The 19837-nt window shown below is 55.6% G+C and overlaps 8 protein-coding genes and 1 non-coding gene across 9 annotated transcripts; 3 read left to right on the top strand and 6 right to left on the bottom strand.

Moving 5' to 3' along the window:
• Positions 1-2195: 2195 nt before the first annotated feature.
• Positions 2196-3552, top strand: DICSQDRAFT_67593 (NAD(P)-binding protein; the record flags this gene model as incomplete). The annotated part of the gene is made up of 7 exons (XM_007369070.1): positions 2196-2390; positions 2439-2694; positions 2743-2885; positions 2932-3057; positions 3118-3245; positions 3311-3460; positions 3519-3552. The coding sequence occupies 7 exons, from the start codon at positions 2196-2198 to the stop codon at positions 3550-3552; spliced, it is 1032 nt and encodes a 343-aa protein (XP_007369132.1).
• A 186-nt stretch (positions 3553-3738) lies between these two features.
• DICSQDRAFT_t151 lies at positions 3739-3822 on the bottom strand. Its single transcript has one exon. It is a non-coding gene; the product is annotated as a tRNA-Pro (tRNA).
• Positions 3823-5279: 1457 nt separating this feature from the next.
• DICSQDRAFT_182762 (uncharacterized protein) lies at positions 5280-6975 on the bottom strand (the record flags this gene model as incomplete). Its single annotated transcript, XM_007369069.1, has 4 exons — positions 6560-6975; positions 6100-6497; positions 5889-6042; positions 5280-5831 (listed from the first exon to the last, which is right to left on the bottom strand). Exon 4 carries the CDS (start codon positions 5823-5825, stop codon positions 5280-5282), a length of 546 nt encoding a protein of 181 aa, XP_007369131.1. The 5' UTR covers positions 5826-5831; positions 5889-6042; positions 6100-6497; positions 6560-6975.
• Positions 6958-7498, bottom strand: DICSQDRAFT_173258 (uncharacterized protein; the record flags this gene model as incomplete). Its single annotated transcript, XM_007369068.1, has 2 exons — positions 6958-7267; positions 7443-7498. 2 exons carry the CDS (start codon positions 7496-7498, stop codon positions 6958-6960), a joined length of 366 nt encoding a protein of 121 aa, XP_007369130.1.
• A 512-nt stretch (positions 7499-8010) lies between these two features.
• DICSQDRAFT_139652 (uncharacterized protein) lies at positions 8011-10561 on the top strand. Its single transcript, XM_007369067.1, has 7 exons — positions 8011-8132; positions 8198-8402; positions 8921-9135; positions 9234-9385; positions 9456-9603; positions 9667-9763; positions 9870-10561. The coding sequence occupies exons 1-7, from the start codon at positions 8055-8057 to the stop codon at positions 9902-9904; spliced, it is 930 nt and encodes a 309-aa protein (XP_007369129.1). The 5' UTR covers positions 8011-8054; the 3' UTR covers positions 9905-10561.
• A 708-nt stretch (positions 10562-11269) lies between these two features.
• Positions 11270-12699, bottom strand: DICSQDRAFT_129072 (uncharacterized protein; the record flags this gene model as incomplete). Its single annotated transcript, XM_007369066.1, has 3 exons — positions 11270-11827; positions 11897-12619; positions 12670-12699. 3 exons carry the CDS (start codon positions 12697-12699, stop codon positions 11270-11272), a joined length of 1311 nt encoding a protein of 436 aa, XP_007369128.1.
• Positions 12700-12741: 42 nt separating this feature from the next.
• Positions 12742-14124, bottom strand: DICSQDRAFT_156973 (uncharacterized protein). The gene is made up of 2 exons (XM_007369065.1): positions 13269-14124; positions 12742-13211 (listed from the first exon to the last, which is right to left on the bottom strand). The coding sequence occupies exon 1, from the start codon at positions 13997-13999 to the stop codon at positions 13682-13684; it is 318 nt and encodes a 105-aa protein (XP_007369127.1). The 5' UTR covers positions 14000-14124; the 3' UTR covers positions 12742-13211; positions 13269-13681.
• A 43-nt stretch (positions 14125-14167) lies between these two features.
• On the bottom strand, positions 14168-16564 carry DICSQDRAFT_163071 (uncharacterized protein). Its single transcript, XM_007369064.1, has 4 exons — positions 15141-16564; positions 14882-15081; positions 14742-14824; positions 14168-14664 (listed from the first exon to the last, which is right to left on the bottom strand). The coding sequence occupies exon 1, from the start codon at positions 16494-16496 to the stop codon at positions 15186-15188; it is 1311 nt and encodes a 436-aa protein (XP_007369126.1). The 5' UTR covers positions 16497-16564; the 3' UTR covers positions 14168-14664; positions 14742-14824; positions 14882-15081; positions 15141-15185.
• A 613-nt stretch (positions 16565-17177) lies between these two features.
• On the top strand, positions 17178-19007 carry DICSQDRAFT_182758 (GPP34-domain-containing protein). The gene is made up of 3 exons (XM_007369063.1): positions 17178-17502; positions 17858-18110; positions 18253-19007. The coding sequence occupies exons 1-3, from the start codon at positions 17200-17202 to the stop codon at positions 18861-18863; spliced, it is 1167 nt and encodes a 388-aa protein (XP_007369125.1). The 5' UTR covers positions 17178-17199; the 3' UTR covers positions 18864-19007.
• Positions 19008-19837: the final 830 nt, after the last annotated feature.

The raw sequence follows: 19837 nt of genomic DNA, 5'->3' as shown, positions 1-19837 counted from the left end.
CAAGCACGGGTACGCACTCTTCGGTACCTCCATTCAGTGCCTACGATTCTGATATCCAACCGCGGACAGAGCCGACGCCGACCATCTTCGCTAATGAGTTCTCTCTCGCGGACCGCGTCGCGCTCGTCTCGGGTGCGAATCGGGGCATCGGGCTAGAGATGGCTCTCGTACTCGTCGAGGCTGGGGCCCGCGCGGTGTATTGTCTCGACATACCTGGAGGACCGGGGGAGGAATGGACGAAGGTGAACAAGTTTGCGAAGAAGTTGAAAGGAACGGGCGGGGAGGGAAGGCTGGAATACATCAGTGGCGATGTAACAGACCAGGTCAGTACAGCAGAGGGTGTAGCTAGTGACGTTGCTTACCGAGTGTTGGCGAGGATAGGAGGCCATGTGGAAGATCGGAAAGACAATCGGTGACCGGGAAGGACGATTGGATGTATGCATCGCTGCTGCTGGTATACTCAAGGGCGACACACCGTGTTTGACGTATCCTGGGAAGCAATTCAAGCAGGCAAGCAGGTATTGTATCCCTAGATAATACTGAAGACTAATAAGAAACACCTGCAACAGGTTATCGACGTGAACGTGAACGGCGTGCTCTTCACTGCTCAGGCAGCCGGTCAGCAAATGCAGCGATTCGGGAATGGAGGGAGTATCATTATGATCGCTAGTATTTCTGGACATGGTGCAAACAAGGTGGGCTTGCTCTCACCTGATTCGCGCTTCGGTAGGTGCTTACTCGTGTCATGCTAGGGTCATCCATGGACATCGTACAACACGTCCAAATCCGCCGTCCTTCAAATGGCACGTAGTATGGCATGCGAACTTGGCCCTCAAAGGATCCGGGTGAATACTATCAGCCCAGCATATATCAATACCAGGTACGCCATTCTCTGCACATGGAACCGCGAGTGATTGGCTGACAGAGGGTGGGATCCGCGCATATTCCACCTAACAGTATGACGGGCCAGTTCCTAGCGACGCGCCCCGAGGTGGAGGAAATGTGGGTTGAACAACACCCACTAGGGCGGATTGGACGTCCTGACGAGCTACGAGGCGCGGCCGTGTGGCTCGCAAGCGACGCAAGTTCGTTCTGCACGGGAAGCGAGTGCGTGTCCTGTCCAAACTCACATCCAGTTAACATAATGTGCTAACGAGAGCGGATCTCCAGCTTCTTCGTGAGTGGGGGCTATCAAGCATGGTGAAGCAAGGGCGTTTGCGAGGGAAGGTAAGGAAGAAAGAGAAAGAAGTCAAGGTGCAGTCTGAGAGCTGAGATCGAAGTCCGGGCGACGACCAGGCTGCGACATTGTAACATAGTGCGATCATTCATTTCCACGTGCTTGAACTCGAAATACGGGATGAGGACAGCGTACCAGTGCTTCAAGGGTATCGTCCTATCAATGGCCGGCGGCCTTGCATGCCAATTGTGCGCCCATCAGACCAGGGTGAACTTTCTGAGCCCAAGGTCCAAGGATACAAGGTCAGTTCATTATCAGTCACACGTGGGCCAACTCATGAACATACTAATGTGCGGCTGCTACGTTGATACTAGCATAAGATCCTCATAGATTCTGGAGCTAGGGAAGCGATTCTCAGAGGGTAATCCGCTTGGATGGTGTGAAAGGGCCGATGAACGTGGCGAGCGAGCGATGCAAGCTCGTTCTGTACGGGTAGGGAATGAGTGACGTATCGTTTCCTGATGAATCTGTGGAGACACCTCGCGCTGGTGACAGGAGGCAGCACTAGCTATACAATTAGTGCAAAGTTACCTCAGTCAAGAAATACATTTGCATAGTACGGGCCCAAACCTCGCAGTCGCTTCTTGCTCGAGAGCACGAGATCAATTGTTAGTAAGCCCGCCGAATGTCCACTTCTTGGATGCGATCTGAGTCGCGCAAAAACCTCTTCTGGTTCACGTGAGAGATCGATGTTCAATGTAACGTCGCTGTAGAATGAAGAAGTTAGGAAGAGACGTAAGGGTACGTACAGATATACTAAGTCTCACGTTAGGGGGCAAATGGGACTCCCGTGACGAGCACTAGCAAGCCCTCCTCGGCATTCTTGCGTTCTCTTGTCCACGGAGTGCCGGAGAGCTCCAAGAGGAGAAGAAGGAAGCCCAGGAGCGTCGGAATATATATATATTTGCAACGACGACCTTGCGTTCACGCTGCCCCCTGCAAGTTTTAGCTCTTCAGTATGATTACCAACTTCAGGAGCATTTGCACTATCACTTCGCGGCTCAGAGCGCCCTTTTGCTCGCGCCCTCCGTTCTCGACCACTGCATCTACCCATACAGCGCTTGGACACCTAACCGGCCCACTTCCTCCCTACGGACGAGTGGGTGTTGCTCGAGCACTGGAAGCATCCCCGACGGCTGGTACGCACTCATCGGTACCTCCCTTAAGTGCCTACGATCCTGATAGCTAAACTCGGACAGAGCCGACGCCGACCATCTTCGCTAATGAGTTCTCTCTCGCGGACCATGTCGCGCTCGTCTCGGGTGCCAATCGAGGAATAGGGCTCGAGATGGCCCTCGCGCTCGTCGAAGCAGGAGCGCGGTCCGTGTATTGTCTAGATTTGCCCCAGACGCCTGGAGAGGAGTGGATGAAGGTTAACGAGTTTGCGAAGAAGCTGAAAGGGACGGGTGGCGAGGGCAGGCTGGAGTACATCAGCGGCGATGTAACTGATCAGGTGGGTATCTAACCAATCTGAGTGAAAAGGGTGCTCACCAAGATTCCATGAGGTCAGGAAGCGATGTGGACGATCGGAAAGACAATTGGTGATCGGGAAGGACGATTGGACGTATGCATCGCTGCCGCGGGTATACTGAAGAGCGATACACCGTGTTTGACGTACCCTGAGAAGCAATTCAAGCAGGCAAGCGAAGTTACAGCCTAGCGTGATGTCGATGTAGATGAAGCATCTGTACCAGGTTCATGACGTCAACATCAACGGCGTACTGTTCACGGCGCAAGCAGCTGGCCAACAAATGGAGCGTTTCGGGAAAGGAGGAAGCATCATCATGATGGCCAGCATCTGCGGGCATGGAGGGAATAAGGTGAGCAAGCTCATGCATACTTCCGGCTCTTGAACACCTAGCATCTTCTTCGGCTGTTAGGGCCATTCATGGACGTCGTACAACACGTCGAAGTCAGCCGTACTTCAGATGGCGCGCAGCATGGCCTGTGAGCTGGGCCCTCAGAATATCCGAGTCAACACAGTCAGCCCTGCCTCGATAAACACCAGGTACGTACCCTCGACTAGGTTCCATACCCCATTCAGTCTGGGTTAACGTGTCTGACATCTGACAGAATGACGGCCCAGTTCCTTGCCATGCGTCCTGATTTGGAGGAGAAGTGGATCGAGCAGCACCCACTCGCGCGGATTGGACGTCCCGACGAGCTCCGAGGGGTCGCTGTGTGGCTTGCAAGCGACGCAAGCTCGTTCTGTACGGGAAGCGAGTGCGTCTTGAGGCTCACAGTCGCTCTGGACAGCGTGCTAACATTGACGAACCATTAGCTTCTTTGTCAGCGGAGGTTATCACGCATGGTGAGGCGAGCGCAGTATGCAACAGGGAAGAGGCCTGGGCGTCTATTACAGACTCTGACAGTCAAGGTGTTGCTTCAATTACATGCTGCCTCCGCACGTTCCGTTGAGCGATTCTGAGCGTAGAGAACGGTTGAGATATCTCTTATCTCATAGAACTCCTCAACACCGAACAAAAAAGGGCAAAATATCGGGGCCTAACTGGGAATTGAACCCAGGACCTCTCGCACACGTGACTTAACCCAAAGCGAGAATCATACTTCTAGACCATTAGGCCTCGAACTGCACGCTCCCAATCAATGTCCTACCAAGAGGGATTATACAGCCTAACCAGCGACGCATCGAACATCCGTTGCTCTCAAAACTCAGCATACGGCCTCTCCACTCCCATGAAGAGCTCTTTCTGCCACGCGTGTAATCCAACGCTTCCCACAAGTCTTGGAGAGGGGATCTGCGGCAGCGGGGGTCCTACGAGTACGTACGTACAACCAAAATAGGACTCAAAGGCGCGGTTGCAGTGGTAATTATTGGACGTCGATTCCAGCGTGGCGTTGCATAGAATGAGAAAGCCTGAAAGCGTGTCAAGAAGTAGGCGTGAAACTGTCAAAGCAGTAGCAAAGACGCACGACCCGTTGTGCAACTAAGTATATACCAATTTGTCTGTCAATCGACTCGTGTACGCCGACGCTTGCTCCATCTCGAAGTTTCGGTCGGAAGCACGTCTTTCGTCTCCTCTGTCGCACAGGTTTGGTTCACAGTCATAGGACCACAAGAGTCGTCTTGCTCGTCAGTCGTCTGAGGGCCTGCGTAGCGAAACGTGAAGTTCCCTATAGAAGCGATAGCTTGAGGGCCGGCCATGTGGAGAGCAAACACCGACTGTGTTGGCGCTCCTCGCCCGTTGGGCTGTTCTGACGGTGGTTGAGGTTCGCAACGCCACGACGCGGACGCTGATCTTTTGCGTTTAGGGCCTTTGTTCGTTTTGTCCTGAGGGTCGAGCACAACATGTCGTGTCTATGAATTGAACTGTATCAAAAAGACGACTTGGAAAGCCTACCTCTTCAGGAAGCTGACCCTGGCTGCCTTCAACAGGGGGCGTAGGATACCGGGTCGCATCATGATTGCGCTGGACGGAACGCTCCAAGCGCTGCAACAGACCATGCAGTATCGGGTTTGAGGACAGGTCTTGATCGCGGAGAAATGCGACAAGCGCAAAGACTTCAGTCTCCGTCGGCCTCGAAGAGCTGGACATCTACATGAGGCGGTTCAGTAACGCGCATGCCTGTAGTTTGTACAGCGACAACGAACCTTCGTGTAAGTGACGTGGCAACGAAGTTAGTCAAAAGGCTCAGGGCGATCCTGGTCCGAGTTGGGTTTCATATTCTATTTGGGTTAGCGAGTATGTACGTATATGACGGCGATCAAGACTCCGACATCAATACGAATCGAGCTACAGCCGAAGGGCACTTCCCGTCTAACCTGAATCATGAAGGACTTCCCTGATGACTCTCCACAATTATGACGTGCAACTTCATGAGGAGCTATGTACGAAACGAAGATAAAAATATAGCACATGAATCCTAGGCCTGTGGAGCGTACCGCCTACAATGCAGTGTACGCAGTCTGCGAGAAATGCGCTGCAGATGAGACATGAGGGATCTGATCCACACAATATGCCCGTACCGTATAGCGCGTAGAAGATGCGAGAGATCGAATGAAGTTTCATGTGTAGTACCATCATTTGCGCATTGATTGTATGCAAAATGCGACCGCCCCCACCACCCACACCCCAATCGCGAAGACCAAGCTCATCTCTTCGTGTGCACCGTTCTCCGGGACAGGCGTGACGATGTTGACGATTGTAGACCACTTGGAGATGGCTAGCATGGACGCGAAGTTCTCGAATGTGAACACCCAATCACGCACACGCTCCATCGCAGCGTCCACCTCCTCGTCTGTGGCTAATCCTTGACACTTGACCACCAGGGCCAGTATGAGCCACCTGGCTACAATGATGAAGACGTTGGAGATGGAGAGAACGATGAGCATGTAGCGTGCCACTACGAGAGTGGGCGCCACGAGGAGTGTGGTAGACGAGTCGAAAAATAAGATGACGATGAGGAGTGTGATAGACGTAGAGAACTGAGTCGCGATGCGCAGGAGAAGTATCGAAGTGTGGAGAATGAGGAGTGCGAAGACAGCCGGAGGATTGAAGGATGCAAGGACACGGCGGAAAAGGCTAGCTTCCCATAGCGGATCCTTTACGGGCTGGACGCGCGCCATATCTGTCTTACAGCCCTGACGTCGGAATCCGCGTACTGGAGATGAGAGTGGGGGTGAGCTTACAGGCGAGCCGGGGAGTAACGAGAGGGTGTTTGGGTTCGAGTGGTATAATCGTCAACACCACTAGCAACACGCTATACATATAAGGCCAGCTACGCACATCAAGGCCGATCTGATTGCGCGAGAGGGGATCTATGTCGTAAGGCGCCATTGTCGACTGTCGAACGCTGGATCAGCTTCGGCTTCACCAAGTGTGGCGAAACAGGTAACGCACCAGCAGCTACGGCTCCGAGAGTCATAGAACACAGTAGCAGCAGTACGGGGCAATCTACAAGCCTCCTCATACCAGAGTCACTGCAGAAAACCAGCGCCCATTGCCGCTCGAACCCCAGTCTTCGAATGCTCGATCATGTCGCGACAGAGGAGCGCCAGATAGAGGCAGTGCCAGCGCCATCTCTTTCAAACACGGGAACTACTGACTGGTTTGCAATAGGTAACGAATGGTGATGGCAGACAGCCCGCCGGCGATACCATCGTACGCTTGCACTGGCGACCCAACGTAACAGACTGTGTGTCCACTGTATATTGCGTACAATCCCCACAAATGTCATGAGGCGTGGTTGATTTTTCTGGATAGGTAAGCGACACCGCGCCCAACATCGACCTGTCAGACTTGCGTGCAGATTCAGCAACTCGGCTTGGGAGATTTGCAAGTAAGGTTTAATCTAACTCACCCCTGGAACAGCCCAGGATATCGAGCCTCCCAGATGCGACGGATGCAATGACATGCTTTATCGGCCTACGTGTCTAGGCAGTAGCCGGATTCAGCGACTCCACAGCAAATCCGCGGCAGTGGCTGCCATCCCGACGAAACCCGCGTTGAGCGCGTCCCTCACGGTCATATTCCCTGGTGCCCCTGAAGCCACGCCCGCCCAGGACCACAAGTCGAATTTAGACATGATGAGGAGCCCCAAGGCGGGAGATAGCGCGCATGACAGGGGATTCCCTAGCTTCATAACGGCGTCCAGCCACCACGCACGTTCGAGCGCAGCTCTGAGGTCTTCAGGCCGTTCAGAGTGTCCTTGCACGGTTAGAGCAGTTGCAAGCAGTCCGACGAGACTGGTGACCGCGTTTATGAGCGCCGATCCGGCAAGTTGCTCGGAGAGGACGGGTTGGAGAAGCGAGCGTAGACGACGAGGGCAGCAGCGGAGGCGGCCGCGGTAAAGAGGGTGCGGAAGAGAAAAGCGAGTTTGTACGAGAAGAGGATGGCGAGGATGGGGCGGGTGTCACCCGGTATAGCGAGTGCGCGGCGGATGAGGAGCGCTTCCGCCATGCGCGGATGCTCGAGTGGCTTCGCCTGACGATTAAATAACTCATCGCCTACACGGTTCTCGACGAGCTTGCGAACGGGAGCGGGCGATGTGAGTGCAGATGAACCCGCGCTGGAGGAGTCGGTGATCAACGACAGCAACGCACAAATGGTCAAGCGCCCCTCGTTCTTTTGCTTCCGTCCTTTGGCGCCCAAGCCCTGGCAGCGCAACTTGGCTCAAATTGTGTTCAACACGCCAGGTTTGTGGGTCATCCAGAACCTTCGCAATGCAATTGTATGTGGCGTACACAGTGACATACGGGTGTGATGGGAAGTTTCGATTTTGGGCTTCCCGAGCTATCATGGCGTGGTAAGGTACACTTGCAGACATCTATCCGCACAACGTCCGTTCCTGTTTTTCGAGTTGCATATTGGACCCGATGTAGATGTTTGTAGCTTTGCCTCTTTCGGTGTTCCACAATATCTGTATACGCGTGGTTAGTATATAGAGTAACATGATGCTTCATTTTGAGAGACAGTGTAGATAAGCGCCGAGAGGGTCTATTGTGCTGAAGGGGGACAACGTTGCATGCAGTTGACACTGTTTGGTCGTTGCCAACGACTTGAATACCCTCCTCCTCCATAATCGACGCGACCTGCTGGCTCGGCGCGAAAACCGACGACTTTGCGGGCCAAGTCGACAAAATCTAAGGAGGTGAGTGGCGATGGGAGACCACTGGTGATGGGAGTAGCGCATCCGTATCCGCATCCACATCGGGCGACGGTTGCGGTTGCCTCGTGCTCCCCCCTCGTTGATCAGCATTTTCTCATCCTCTTTTCTCCCTTTCCTCAGCTCGTCCTGGATACCCTGCCCCCTTCCCTCTCAACGCGCCCTCAACGCACCCTCTCCATCGGTCGGCATGACCAAGTTTGGGGACTTTGCCCCCCTCTGTCACCAAGTCCCATCATATCCATGGTGTAATCTCTTCTACCGCCAGGTACCTACGTCCCTACGCCTCGAGCTTCTCAACCTGCTCACCTCGCCTCTCCTCACGCCTTCTAGCTACAACACCGTGACCCTACTGCCCTTACGAACCTGTCCTCAGATGCTACCTCCGCCCCGGTAGGCATCAACCCAGAATGCGGCATCCCCCGTGTTGGCCATGATAGTTCGCTCGCAAACATTGCCAACATCGTTGCCTGCGGGCTGAGCATCCTCATCACTCTGCTTCTCGTATTCTGGACCAATCGGAGAAGGGCTGCTGTCGGTGAGTCCTCGATGCGTTTCGCTCCTTCGACCGCCCTCGCCCCCGCCTTTGCAGTTCTACATACCATCGTCTGCTGGTAGCCCTTCTGTTTCGCTAGCCTTCTCTTCCTTTCTGTCGCCTTCTTTGCTCTTGCCTTGCACATGTCTCCGCGTCCATCCAGCTTTCAGCGTCGCCCCATTCTCTTGGTGCAGGACCTCTGGGTGAGCTCGCGTTCGATGACGCGGACTGACGCAGCACTCACGCCACGTCACTAACACCTCAATGAGCACCGCAGGCGGTCTCGTGCAGTGCGCATGCTACGCTGTTGCTTCTCTTGCCACCCTTCCGCTTTGGCTGTGATGCGTAGCCAACAGAACGAGCTGAGGTCGCGCCTGCGCGGTGGACGATACGTCTCTTCGCAAAGCAGCGATATCCTGTGTTCTCACTCGGTTGTCTTGCGTACGATACCCTTGACCATATCGCCTCCTATATCTCGTCGTAGTAAGCACGCTCGTACTTGTTCTCACAAATCATCCCAGGTCGGGTCGAGTTCCAAATATTCTTGGTCCTCTATTTCTTGACCATCCCCTTCCAGCTCATATCCACGGGCTCCTTCCTTGAACAAGGCACCACTGCTCTGACCGTTATCACTGCAATACATGCTGGACTCGTCACCGCCACGTTTTGGGCACTGCTAGGTAACGCGATTGTCAGTACGCAGGTGGTCGAGGATGGCACGATGAGCTCACTGGTGGTGAGTGCTTCTCGAGCTCCTTCCGCGCCCTAGCCCCACAGGGGCTAGCGGCGTGCGCACAGCGTCACTTTCGAGCGATCTCTGACACAACGCGTTAGCCGTTCCACTTCTTCGTTGTCGCATTCTTCGCTGCGACAACATACATTTCCCTCGATGTTGGCTTCTCCTTCACGACGGTGTTTCAATCAACGCCCCCAGCCTCCCAGAACAGCATCGCGCTCTTCGTGCTCACTAGCATTTGGCCGGCCGCGTGAGTCTGGTTTGGACTGCGAGCACGCTTCCTGCGCAATTATTGACACGACGATCGTTCCGATCCGCAGCGCCGCGATTCTATACTTGGTGATCATGACCTACGTCGTGCTCGGGATGTTGAATGAAGTCCGCCCAATGTGGTACTACGTCCTGGCTGCGATTCTGTTTGTCCTCAGCCAGCTGGATTATTTCTTGCTGAGCAAGGTCATTTGCAAGGTACGTTTCATATCAAGTCCCAGTGCGTGTACGACTCATGTGAAATGCCTTTCCCCCGATCAGGGTGCAAATAGCAAGATTGACGGATCATTTGTTGCGACGATACTCGAGACCGCCGCGGTCGCCGTGCTCTACTTTGCGTGGCGAAGCATTACGGAAGGTGCGTACCCGGCTTCCCACTCCCTCTCCACCCGTCCCCCGCCCGCGCACCGCCTTACGCCGCGCGCCGTCTCTATGTCTGCTAACATGTCACTTTGTCTCCGCAGAGTCGTGGGAGGAAGACATCTACTACCCTCGGTGACGACGTCTCGTAAAGTCAATCAGCCCGAGCCCCGGACAACCCCCTCCAGGGGCATGCACACGCATCCATGCCCCCGCCGGCCCTCGTCCACACTCCCGCTGCGACGCCGATAGTCGCCTCACCTTTGTTGTTCTGTCTAGACACCCGATTATTGTCTTCTCGTATCTCATGGACCGTGGTTCTCGCCCGATGCCCTCGAAGCCAATCAATTGATCCCCCTCATGAACTTGCGCGCTCCCTCGTGTACCTGTTGTTCCTATGCTGTACTGTGCACATTCCGTCTCTTCTCCTGTTTGTGACATCCTACTCATTGTCTATGTTTATCGCCTCCCCTTTCGCTGCGTTGTGCCCGCCGCGCCGTTCGGTATTCTTCATTACTCGGTTATCGTTGTCTGTCATGGAATCATCAATTCTCGGTCTTCTGTCGTCTCATGTTCTACTAGTGTTGTTCTTCGGTGCGCGCTGACGGTGCTACGGCGTATGCTGCGGCTTGCCCGTCTGCGCCATGTCAAATCCGCTCCCTGGAGGTGGCGTTGTAGGAAGCACGGGAGCGTGCAACGAGCGGGGAGTGGGTCTTGGCCTGGTGCGGGTCACGGTCGATATCCAGCTGCGCAAGCGTGGTCGTGTTCTTGTAGAGGCTCGTCAGTAATATAATGCTGTCCATGCCGACTGTTTCCTGCGGCGGCCCTCGTGCGTGCCTTCATTTCTACTGCGCTTCAGCGTGTCCGAAGGGTGCGAGACAGGAACGATCGGGCATATAGGCTCATATATTGGTCGCCATGACTTGGACGTTACAGCAGCTACGTACAATGAAGTACCGGTATCCCGAAGGATGATTTCTACTAGCACAGGGGAGGTTGATAAGTGAACACATCGGCATCAGTAAGAGTACAACCCAAGTCAGGGCGAGACGAAGGGAGGAAGGGTAGCAATTAGGGGCATGAGCAAGACACAATAAGTACAAAGGGGTGAAGAAAGAAGACGCAGCGAAGGCGAAGGGTATCGAAAAGAATGTGGGGAGACCGCCGATCTCCTAACTGTATGTCGAAAGAATATGTGGGATGGGGAATGCGTACTGCAGAATTGGCAGCTCTAAGAAGTAGTAGCCTTAAGTTTAGGCGAAGAAAGTACGAGTAAATGCAGCGTGGGTCCCCAGAAATACCAATAATAAATTAATAATGACAGAGAAGACGCGCGCACGGCCTATGCCGGACGGACTGTGCGCAACGTGCGGCAGTCACGACGACGCTCACGGCCACACTCACCAGGCGTTGGCATATATAGACCGGGCGCACACCGCGTGTATCCAGGTATTCATGTCCACCCGTCCACACAATCCATATTCGCATCCATGAAACTTCGCCATCAAACACAGACTGCGCACACCCGCTGCTTGACCTTGTGTTCGACCTCGACGTATACCCATCGGTCGTCCATGCCGTCGTGCTTCTTGCACGATACGACACGGTGGAGGAGCGACTTGCCGAGCTTCATGCTCCCCTTCGGCGTCGATGGCCGTGGGATGTTGGGGCCGCACCCTTGTCTGCCGTGCATGCCGCTCCAGGTAGACATGTCCGAATCGACGGACGAGGGTGATGGGAAGTGATTGTAATACTGACGAGCGAGGACTTCCTCGGGGCTCGCGGGGGGAGAAGACGAGCGGCGTGGGGAGCGCTGTTTCTTCAGCCTGCGCCCGATCTCGAGCGGAACGTTGAAGCAGATGTTGCGCTCGGCATCGCGCAGCGTGGACCACGCCGACTCGCCCACACTCTCGGCTTTCTCCTTGACAAGCGGGGGCTGACTCTGGCGGTGGACCTGTGTCCGCTGTGACCGATGCTCGCATGAGTAGGTCTCGGCTTGCGACGGGTGGTCGACCTCCACATAGCGCGAGGTAGAGGTCGTGGTCACGGAGAACGCAGAGGACTGGGAGGGAGCGTGGAGCGTGTTCGTTAAGGTATGGGAATACACTGTCAGACAGACGCGGAGACATACCAAATTAACTTCAACGAGAACAGGCGCGGTCCCGAGGGTCCCGGTCGTTAGGCGGCGGTCCTCGAAGAAACCTTCGTCGGTCACGTCGCTCCTCGCGCTCTGCGCGTCGCAATGCCTTACCTCGTCGCCGTTCGTCTGAACGCGAAGCTCTGCGCGCCTTGCTCGTTGCGAATCGCGTCTGGTGCGGCTGAATGGATTGTTGATCAAAGTCCTGCGGCGGAAGGGGACATTTGCGAGCGACGCCAGCGCCATTGAAGACGCGACTGCAGGACTGTCGGGCGCGTAATGGATGCCCGGTGGAACGCGAAGGCCACCAGCACCAAGACATGAACGTGAGTCCATGACGGTTTCGCCATCGATCATAGCGTCGCGTGCGAAGGCGAGAGAGTCGATGCCTGCGGAGGGAAGGGCATGCCCTGGGCGAGCGGGTGACTCAGAGATAGCGATAGCGAACCTGTCGTTTATGGTGAGGACCTGCGACTCGCCATCCCCAAACGCGACATCAGAAGGGGAGTCGTTTGCCAGCTGGTCCCTGCGCCCCTTCTCTGCCGTCTCCGAGTCGAAGAGGTGGGCGCCGGAGAAAGTGACCATGCCTTCGTCTTCATCCCAAATCGCAGCGAAGGTGAGAGCTGTACGAGGGGGCACAAGCTCTGACCACCTGTGATGTTCTGCGGGTGTGTCGAAGTCCTTGAGGAACATCCTAGGCTGTTGTTGTAGATGAGCCTTTGTTAGACACGAGGGAGGATAATGAACCGAGGACAAAGGATGCTCACGTCGGGTTTCGACCTTGCAGTCTGCATCATGGTGGATAGAAGAAGAAAGGGCTGTGTTTGTGGGTCCGTACGTACAAGTAGAGGGCGAAGAGAGGGGTGGCGTTAGAGAGGGAGGGATTGAAGAAGAGCAGACGGGAGGGGACGTATGCCCAGCACACGCGGTAGTCTTCACGGTCGCGAAGAAAGAAGACCCCGAGAGAAGAAAGTTAATATCGCACCGGGGGAGACGGCCTCATGCCAGACAGACGTAGACGTCAGGGAGGGACGAGGGAGCACGGAGGCAAAGGGACGCCTCTCATCAGAAAAGCCCTCTTTGCTCCCAGGATCCTGGACCGTGACGCTCGACCGGCACGAAACCGCGCGCAACGCGTTCTCATTACAATGTCACCATCGTCCGTGACTTGTGACGGGTCGTAATCCTTTGCCGGCATGTCTATCGTCGCAGTTGCACATATACCGTTATGGAGAGATCGCAGTGGGAGGTCGTGACGGACGTCGGGACATTTAGGTAAGTCGTCCAGGTACCCATCTACTTTGGATTTCTGCAATACAGGTAAAGTTAGCGTAGACTTTGGTGGTACTACGAGGTCGTGACGGACGATAACTGCTCGGCCATTTGCCAGCCTATCCGGGCCGGAAAGTACAAAGGTCACACCGCGTTAATGAGGCCTGACGGCCGCGGAAGCACCCCGAGATCGACACGAGGCTCTAGAAGCCGTAACGAGCGCACCGCACTGCGATCACGGTGATCTCGAAAGCGAGGAGCGTCGCCCGGTCTAGTGGCTCCAACTCGGAAACATACCCATCGGTAGGTCACCATATCGGGACACCGAGGAGTAAGTGCTTGTGTGTTCTTGCGAAAGCGCGAAGCAGCGGGTAGCTTACGTCGTACGCGTGCGAAAGAGGATTTGTGAAATCACCGGTGTGATGGACTGGACTCACGTACAAGCTCAGGTGACGAGGCCTTCCTGTAACCATACGCGAAGACGCACGCGGCATTGAGTGATGTCACTCATGAGGAAATGTAGCCATTGTACGCGGTATCGCCGGTATGTGTAGCGAGCGTCTTCGTTCGCACCTGGGAAGGCCCCACTGGTCCATGAGAACTGCAAGCGGCAGTGAACGGCTCCGCAACGTGATTGGCCTCGATAGCGGGGATAAGTAGACGTCTCATCGTGCCTCGTGTCTCTCTGCCTCTAGATATCTCCGCGTTGACCGAACGGCCATGAACCCTTCGCTGGCTAATTATCTTGATAAGCCGCTGCGAGGCTTTGGTAGAAATCTGTAGGATCGGCGCGAAGGCAAGCACGCTCGATTCAGCTGACCCCATAGAGGTGGAGGCAGTAAACAGAAAGAAGCGACTGCTCTCTCGCGGTGAACAGCTCGAATGGCGTCCCCGCGAAAAGGTACGGACGTCCACCAGGCTCAGTGCGCCGCTGTCCACGAGAAAGGCGGCGTATGGCAAGGGCGGGGTACCCAAGCTGGTAAAGTCTGGCCTACCTTCCTACAGCACGGAACGCAATGACGCCTTTGCTTGGGAATCATGCCTGGTGCGCTAAGCGACCTTCACGCGGACCAAGACTTGATCAAGAGCAAAGAACGACGATGACAGAGTGAGCGCTCACAGGACGAAGCTGGCCTGTGAATGCGAGAATCCAAAAGCGACTACGAAGCTACTGAGCAGTCAAGAGAGGGCCCCGACACGACGGAAGCCTGGTATTCATGAGAAAAGGCCAACTACCGCAGAGCGGACGAACACTTCAGGTGACATGCACGTGGTCGCCGTCTGGGTGACAACCTTAACGGAAATTAGCCGATCGATGTGCAAACACGTACCTTTCACATCCGCGATCCACTCGCCAAAACGGGCGTACACGCAGACTGCGCTCTGCGTGCGCACCCGCGATGCACGGACGTCTACCCGGCCACCTTCGAGACGGGGCGCCGGCTCGTCTGAGTGCGGTCCACTGGTATGGGTATACCTGGAGACAGCTCCTGCAGCGAAATGACGGACCCGATCAGCCCGTCAACTGTACGACATGGGATCTCACAGGTGGGGCGCGTCGACTCACCCGCTTGCTGAAATGCGGAGGTGATTGTCGGTGCGCGACACGCGTCCTCCGCGGACCTAGTATGAGCCGCCCCGAGGAGTCAGCTCGGTAAGAAATCAATTACTTCGCGTGAGCATCGGTAGAAACCGATCAAGGCTCACCCCCGAACGCCCACAAGGCCAAAACCGCGCAGACCGTTTGAATAGGTCCAGACATGGACCTACTATATGGAAGATCGTCCTGAGACTCTCCATTACGCAATGCCATTGTTCCAATCATCATGCGAAGCCGTAGATGTCCTTCTATGTCGGCGAACACGTCGTTCCGTTTTTTCTTGAGCATTCGGAGCGTTGGTGCGCATCTACATTGCACGTCAATAGTCAACAATTCAACGATGAGTAAGTAGTGATGGAAGCCAACCCGCTTGCCACTACTACGACACATACCACAGTCAAGACTGTACTATTAGCCGTGCGTAGTAACATTCCATGGGAGCACACAGCGCGGTTCATCCTCTTCCGGGAGCCGCCAAAATTCGTTCCCGATGTCCCACCCGTCCCTCTTCTCCCAAGTGCAGACGCCACCGTCCCCGATCTCAAGCTCGTCGACATGTCCCATAAGCGGCTCCGGATCGACTAAGCCAGGAAAGTCAAGGACGAGACGAGATAGCCGACGGGCCCCTTCCCTCGTCGCTAGAGAAGCAATCTGAGTAACGTCAGGCGCCACGTTACACTGTATGCTGAGCGTGGCGAGGTCCGGACAGACCACCGCGAAGTTACACAAGAGCGTCGAAGACAGCTCGGACAGCATCGGCTCGTGCCCGGCATCGTCGTTCGGAAAGGACATGACGCCCAGTACCGATAGGGCGGACATACGTGTCAGGAGCTCGCGCAGGATGCTCCAATCCGTGAGCGCGACATGGAAGTGGGTGATGGAGGCGAAGGGTATGGCTCTATGCAGCTCCGCGAGCCATTGCGGCCAGACGCTTGGAGAGCCGCCTTCCCACTTGGCCTGGATCCACAGGCCTGCGTCGTCGCCTTCGGCGACAAGGTATAAAGAAGTAGTGTCTGCAGCGACCTCCAGGCGGGTGAGCGTCTTCATGAACTCGAGCGAGGGTAGTAAGTTGTCGGCAGCCCAAGTATGTGAATCTACGGGGGCATTATGTATCCTGATACGACTCCTCGGTGGGAGCTCAAGGATGGCAAGTATCTGAGCTGCGGTCTGTAGGGTCGTGCAGCATGTGGAAATGCTGCGAAGATGGGGCATTGGGATTTTCTGTGATGGAGGGGTGAGGTCCAAGTCTAGGAGGGGATAACTCCACACCTCGCCAAGGTGAAGGGTTTCAAGTCGAGGACACCCTGCTAGGAGATGCGAGAGCATTAGAAGAGGGAGCTCTTCCATGTAAAAGTAGGAAATGTTGAGATGAACGAGATTCGGAAATAGGTTTGCAGGGAGCCAATGGTGGATATGGAGAAGCGCAAGCGCCTTCAGAGACATCGTTTGTCCCTGCAGGAGCAAGGGGTATTCAACGATTTCTACGCCATCATAGATCTCGCACTGGATTGTGAGGCATTCAAGGTTCGGTGCCGCAAAATCGATGCGAGAATGGGTGAAAATGTCGTAGGCGTGTAACCTGACGTCGAGGCGACGGAGTCGCTCACAACATGACTCAAGGACGGTGGTGATGAGCTCGCCAGCGATGCCCTCGTGAGGGACTGAGAGATAGGTAGACAAGGAGACAGGCGCGGACCGTGAGCGCTGGAGGAAAGCTATCATTCGGAGCCCCAGGGTGTCGTCAACTCGGCTCCAGAGGATGGGAGTGTCGAGGGCAATCTCGCGCCACCGGTGACATACGTGGGTGATGTGGATGATGGATGGATGGACAGGATGATACCGCGGCCAAGACTCTATGTCGAGCCTGGGGTGAGGGGCGGTGCGAAACCAGAGGAGACGGAAGACGTGGCTGAGGATTTCGACGGGCAGCCGATCAATGTGTGAGGGAGATATGCGGGCGATAATGACATCGCCGAAAGCCTGTTGGACAAGCTGGAGAGCTAGAGAGCTGCCCATGAGAGCACAAGGAGGACCTGGGATACGGACGAGAGAGAAGTAAGTTGCCGCAAGATGAGATGGCTGGCTGAGGAGAGTACATGCCAGTTCAGCGTGCCACAAAGCCGCCGAGGAGGGACTGACAGCGATAAGCGAAGGGCGCTAGGGACGACATGAGCACATACATGACGGGCCACTCGTGCTTCGCCTTGAGCTCGCTGTTGGGGACGATGAGCAAAGGGGTGGGATAGGAAGAGACGGCGACGAGGGAGGTACGGGACGGGATGTGTCTACAGGCGTCTATGGACCCGCAGCCCGGAGAGGACACCGGCCGCGGACTCGGACGGCTCGCGAGAAGGACGCGCGCTGCGCTCGGTGTCTTGCCTCCAATCTACTCCTCCCTCCCCTCCATTGTCGTCTCGTTCATGCAATGAGCTCTGCTGCTGGTCTTTCTCGTCGCCGTGTTCCAGCCTCAGCCTCCACCGGCGACGACGACGTCGACAGCTCACGGGGATTGAACGGCTCTCCCACCAACGGTGGCAGCGGTTCCGCCTCCCGTAACGAGTCTCTCTATTCTCCTCAGCATGCTGGCTCCGCGTTCGAAGGAGGTAGCAAGATAGCTTATGACCCCCGCGACCTTGAGCGTGAGGATGAAGATGCTCGCTTAGGAGGCAAGCCTCCGCGGCTTACCATCATGGAGGAGGTTCTCCTCCTCGGCCTCAAGGACAAGCAGGTGAGTCTCCTCATACGACCACTCCCCTACCCATGTCATCCTCGGTCACACCGCAGTGTCCGGAGTACCTTTTGCTCTCACCCAGCTCGCGTACGGCGGCTCATCCGAGTTACCAATCGAACCGTGGCGGGAGAAGCATCCCGCTGCGCGACTGGGCGGCTTGAACATTGTTTGGACATGGCAGTCCCATGGAACCTCACCAGCACCACCGCCTAGCCACCAAGCGCGCTCACTTCTCATACCGTATTCTTTGAATTTTTCCTTCCTTCCCGCTCCGTTTGGCTCGGCTTTGCAGTACCATGCAGCAGGCTCGGTTATTGAGGCTGGAGACTTACCGTAACCCGAATCATTCCAGGGTTACCTCTCGTTCTGGAACGATAACATCTCATACGCGCTCCGCGGCTGCATTCTCATCGAGCTCGCTCTACGCCGGCGCATCGCCCTCGTCAAAGATCCGAATCGGCGGCACCTCCCACTCTCAGAACGTCTTGTCGAGGTTCTGGACGATCGACAAACGGGCGAGACCATCCTCGACGAAGCGCTACGGATGATGAAGGGTCAAGAATCAGAGCGCATATCTGTCAACGGCTGGGTAGACCTCCTAAGCGGTGAGTCCTCCGTCTCCGCGGACCCAGGGACTCCTCTGCGCGCTCTCGCGCGGCACTCACGCGACACAGGCTGATTGCTGCCCTTCTCTTCCTTTACCCACCTTCCGCCGCCATCCCATCACATCGCTTCGCGCGTTCTCAGGCGAGACATGGAACGTGATGAAGATCGGCTTCCAGCTGAAGCAAGTCCGAGAGCGGCTCGCAAAAGGCCTCGTCGACAAGGGCGTCCTCCGGACCGAGAAGCGCAACTTCCTCCTCTTCGACATGGCCACCCACCCCGTCGCCGACGTCCGGACAAAGGAGGCCATCATCTCCCGCGTCGTCACCCTCCTCACCTCCACTACCTCCGCGGTGCCTCCCGCGGCGCTCGGCAAAGAGGGCACGCAGTGCCGTGCCATGCGCGCCGTCTGCCTCGTCTGTGCCGCGTACGCCGCGAGCGTGCTCGACAACGCGTTCGGGCGGCTGACGTACGAGGACCGCGAGGCGGCGTTCCAGCGGTGCGACGACATCCTCGCCGAGTTCTCGAGTTGGCCGTTTGGAAGCAGCTCAGGGAGCACCCGGAGCGCGTCGTCGAGCCGGCGACGAGAGGCGTCGAGGATCGGGATGGGCAGCGCAGGCGTGAGCTCGAGAGAGGTCGTACTCGGACTGGTTCAGGAGGTGAAGAAGGAGATGGTTGGGGGCGAGGAGGACTTGTGCTTCGAGCTCGTGGCTGGCGTGCTCGAGGTTCTGTCAAAATTAGATTCACTGCTTTAATGTCCTGCGACTAGTGACGCACTCCTGTCTTACTGCCAACATTCCGCTGATATCCCCCCCTTCCAGCCCATGCGTTTCTAGCGGTCGTTGTATATATTATATCTGTTTGAGGATACTCGTATATTCTATTCTGTTGAGTCTGGCATCGGGTTTATGGAAGCAAACATCGTTGGCCAATCAAGAGACTGACAACATCCACGCGTATGCGTGCGGTCACTTCAAAGCATTAGAGGAAAGGACTGTTTCAAGGGAGAGGGACACTGAAGGTAGTACTGTCCAGGCTTTCAAGGTTGTAAGGAATAGATAGGCAAGATACTCCGAGATGATGAGAGAGGAATTCGAATCAGTACGCAGATCCCTAGTCTGGCGGCGCCTTAGACCGCTCGGCCAAGACATAACGTTGATCAGGTCAATGCTACGGCTACATACAGCCTCAGGGGGCAACTTCTGATCTTCAAGCTGCCAGTGCCGGGATAACTTGAAGAGCAGATAGAAACACATTTCGAGATACGGTCTGAGTGGGACCAGATTTTTCTCTGAGGATGAGTCGGCGCTCTTGACGGCAATAGTCAGTCAAGTCACCCGGACAGACGAGTGATCGAGAAGGCCTCCCCCCCACTGATATTACCCAATTCCGTGTCAGGCGGCGAGTGGATATCATAGACCGTGGTGAGAAAGAAGATTTTGCAGCGTAAGGAAGGCAGGCAAGCAGGATACTTAGCCTCAAGTCAACGAATATGGAACCATGATGGCAATGAGTGTGTTGGTACTGCATGGACATACTACTGTGACTCTTGCGTCGTCAAACGAAAGTGTTGCCAGGACTAATCTGGAACCTCGGTGGAATGCATTCACTATATGAGGCCGTAGTGTCACCCAGGAATACAGTGTCCATGCGATACGCATGGCAGTTGCGGCGCGCAGTGCTGATAGGCTTTATATTAGGGGTAGTCAAAGATGGCGGTTCGGTGGAC

The sequence above is a fragment of the Dichomitus squalens genome, assembly GCF_000275845.1.
Source record: "Dichomitus squalens LYAD-421 SS1 unplaced genomic scaffold DICSQscaffold_43, whole genome shotgun sequence".
NCBI classification, from domain to species: Eukaryota; Fungi; Basidiomycota; class Agaricomycetes; order Polyporales; family Polyporaceae; genus Dichomitus; species Dichomitus squalens.
The sequence above is the reverse complement of the archived record's forward strand: the minus strand, read 5'-3'. Positions and strand labels throughout refer to the sequence as shown.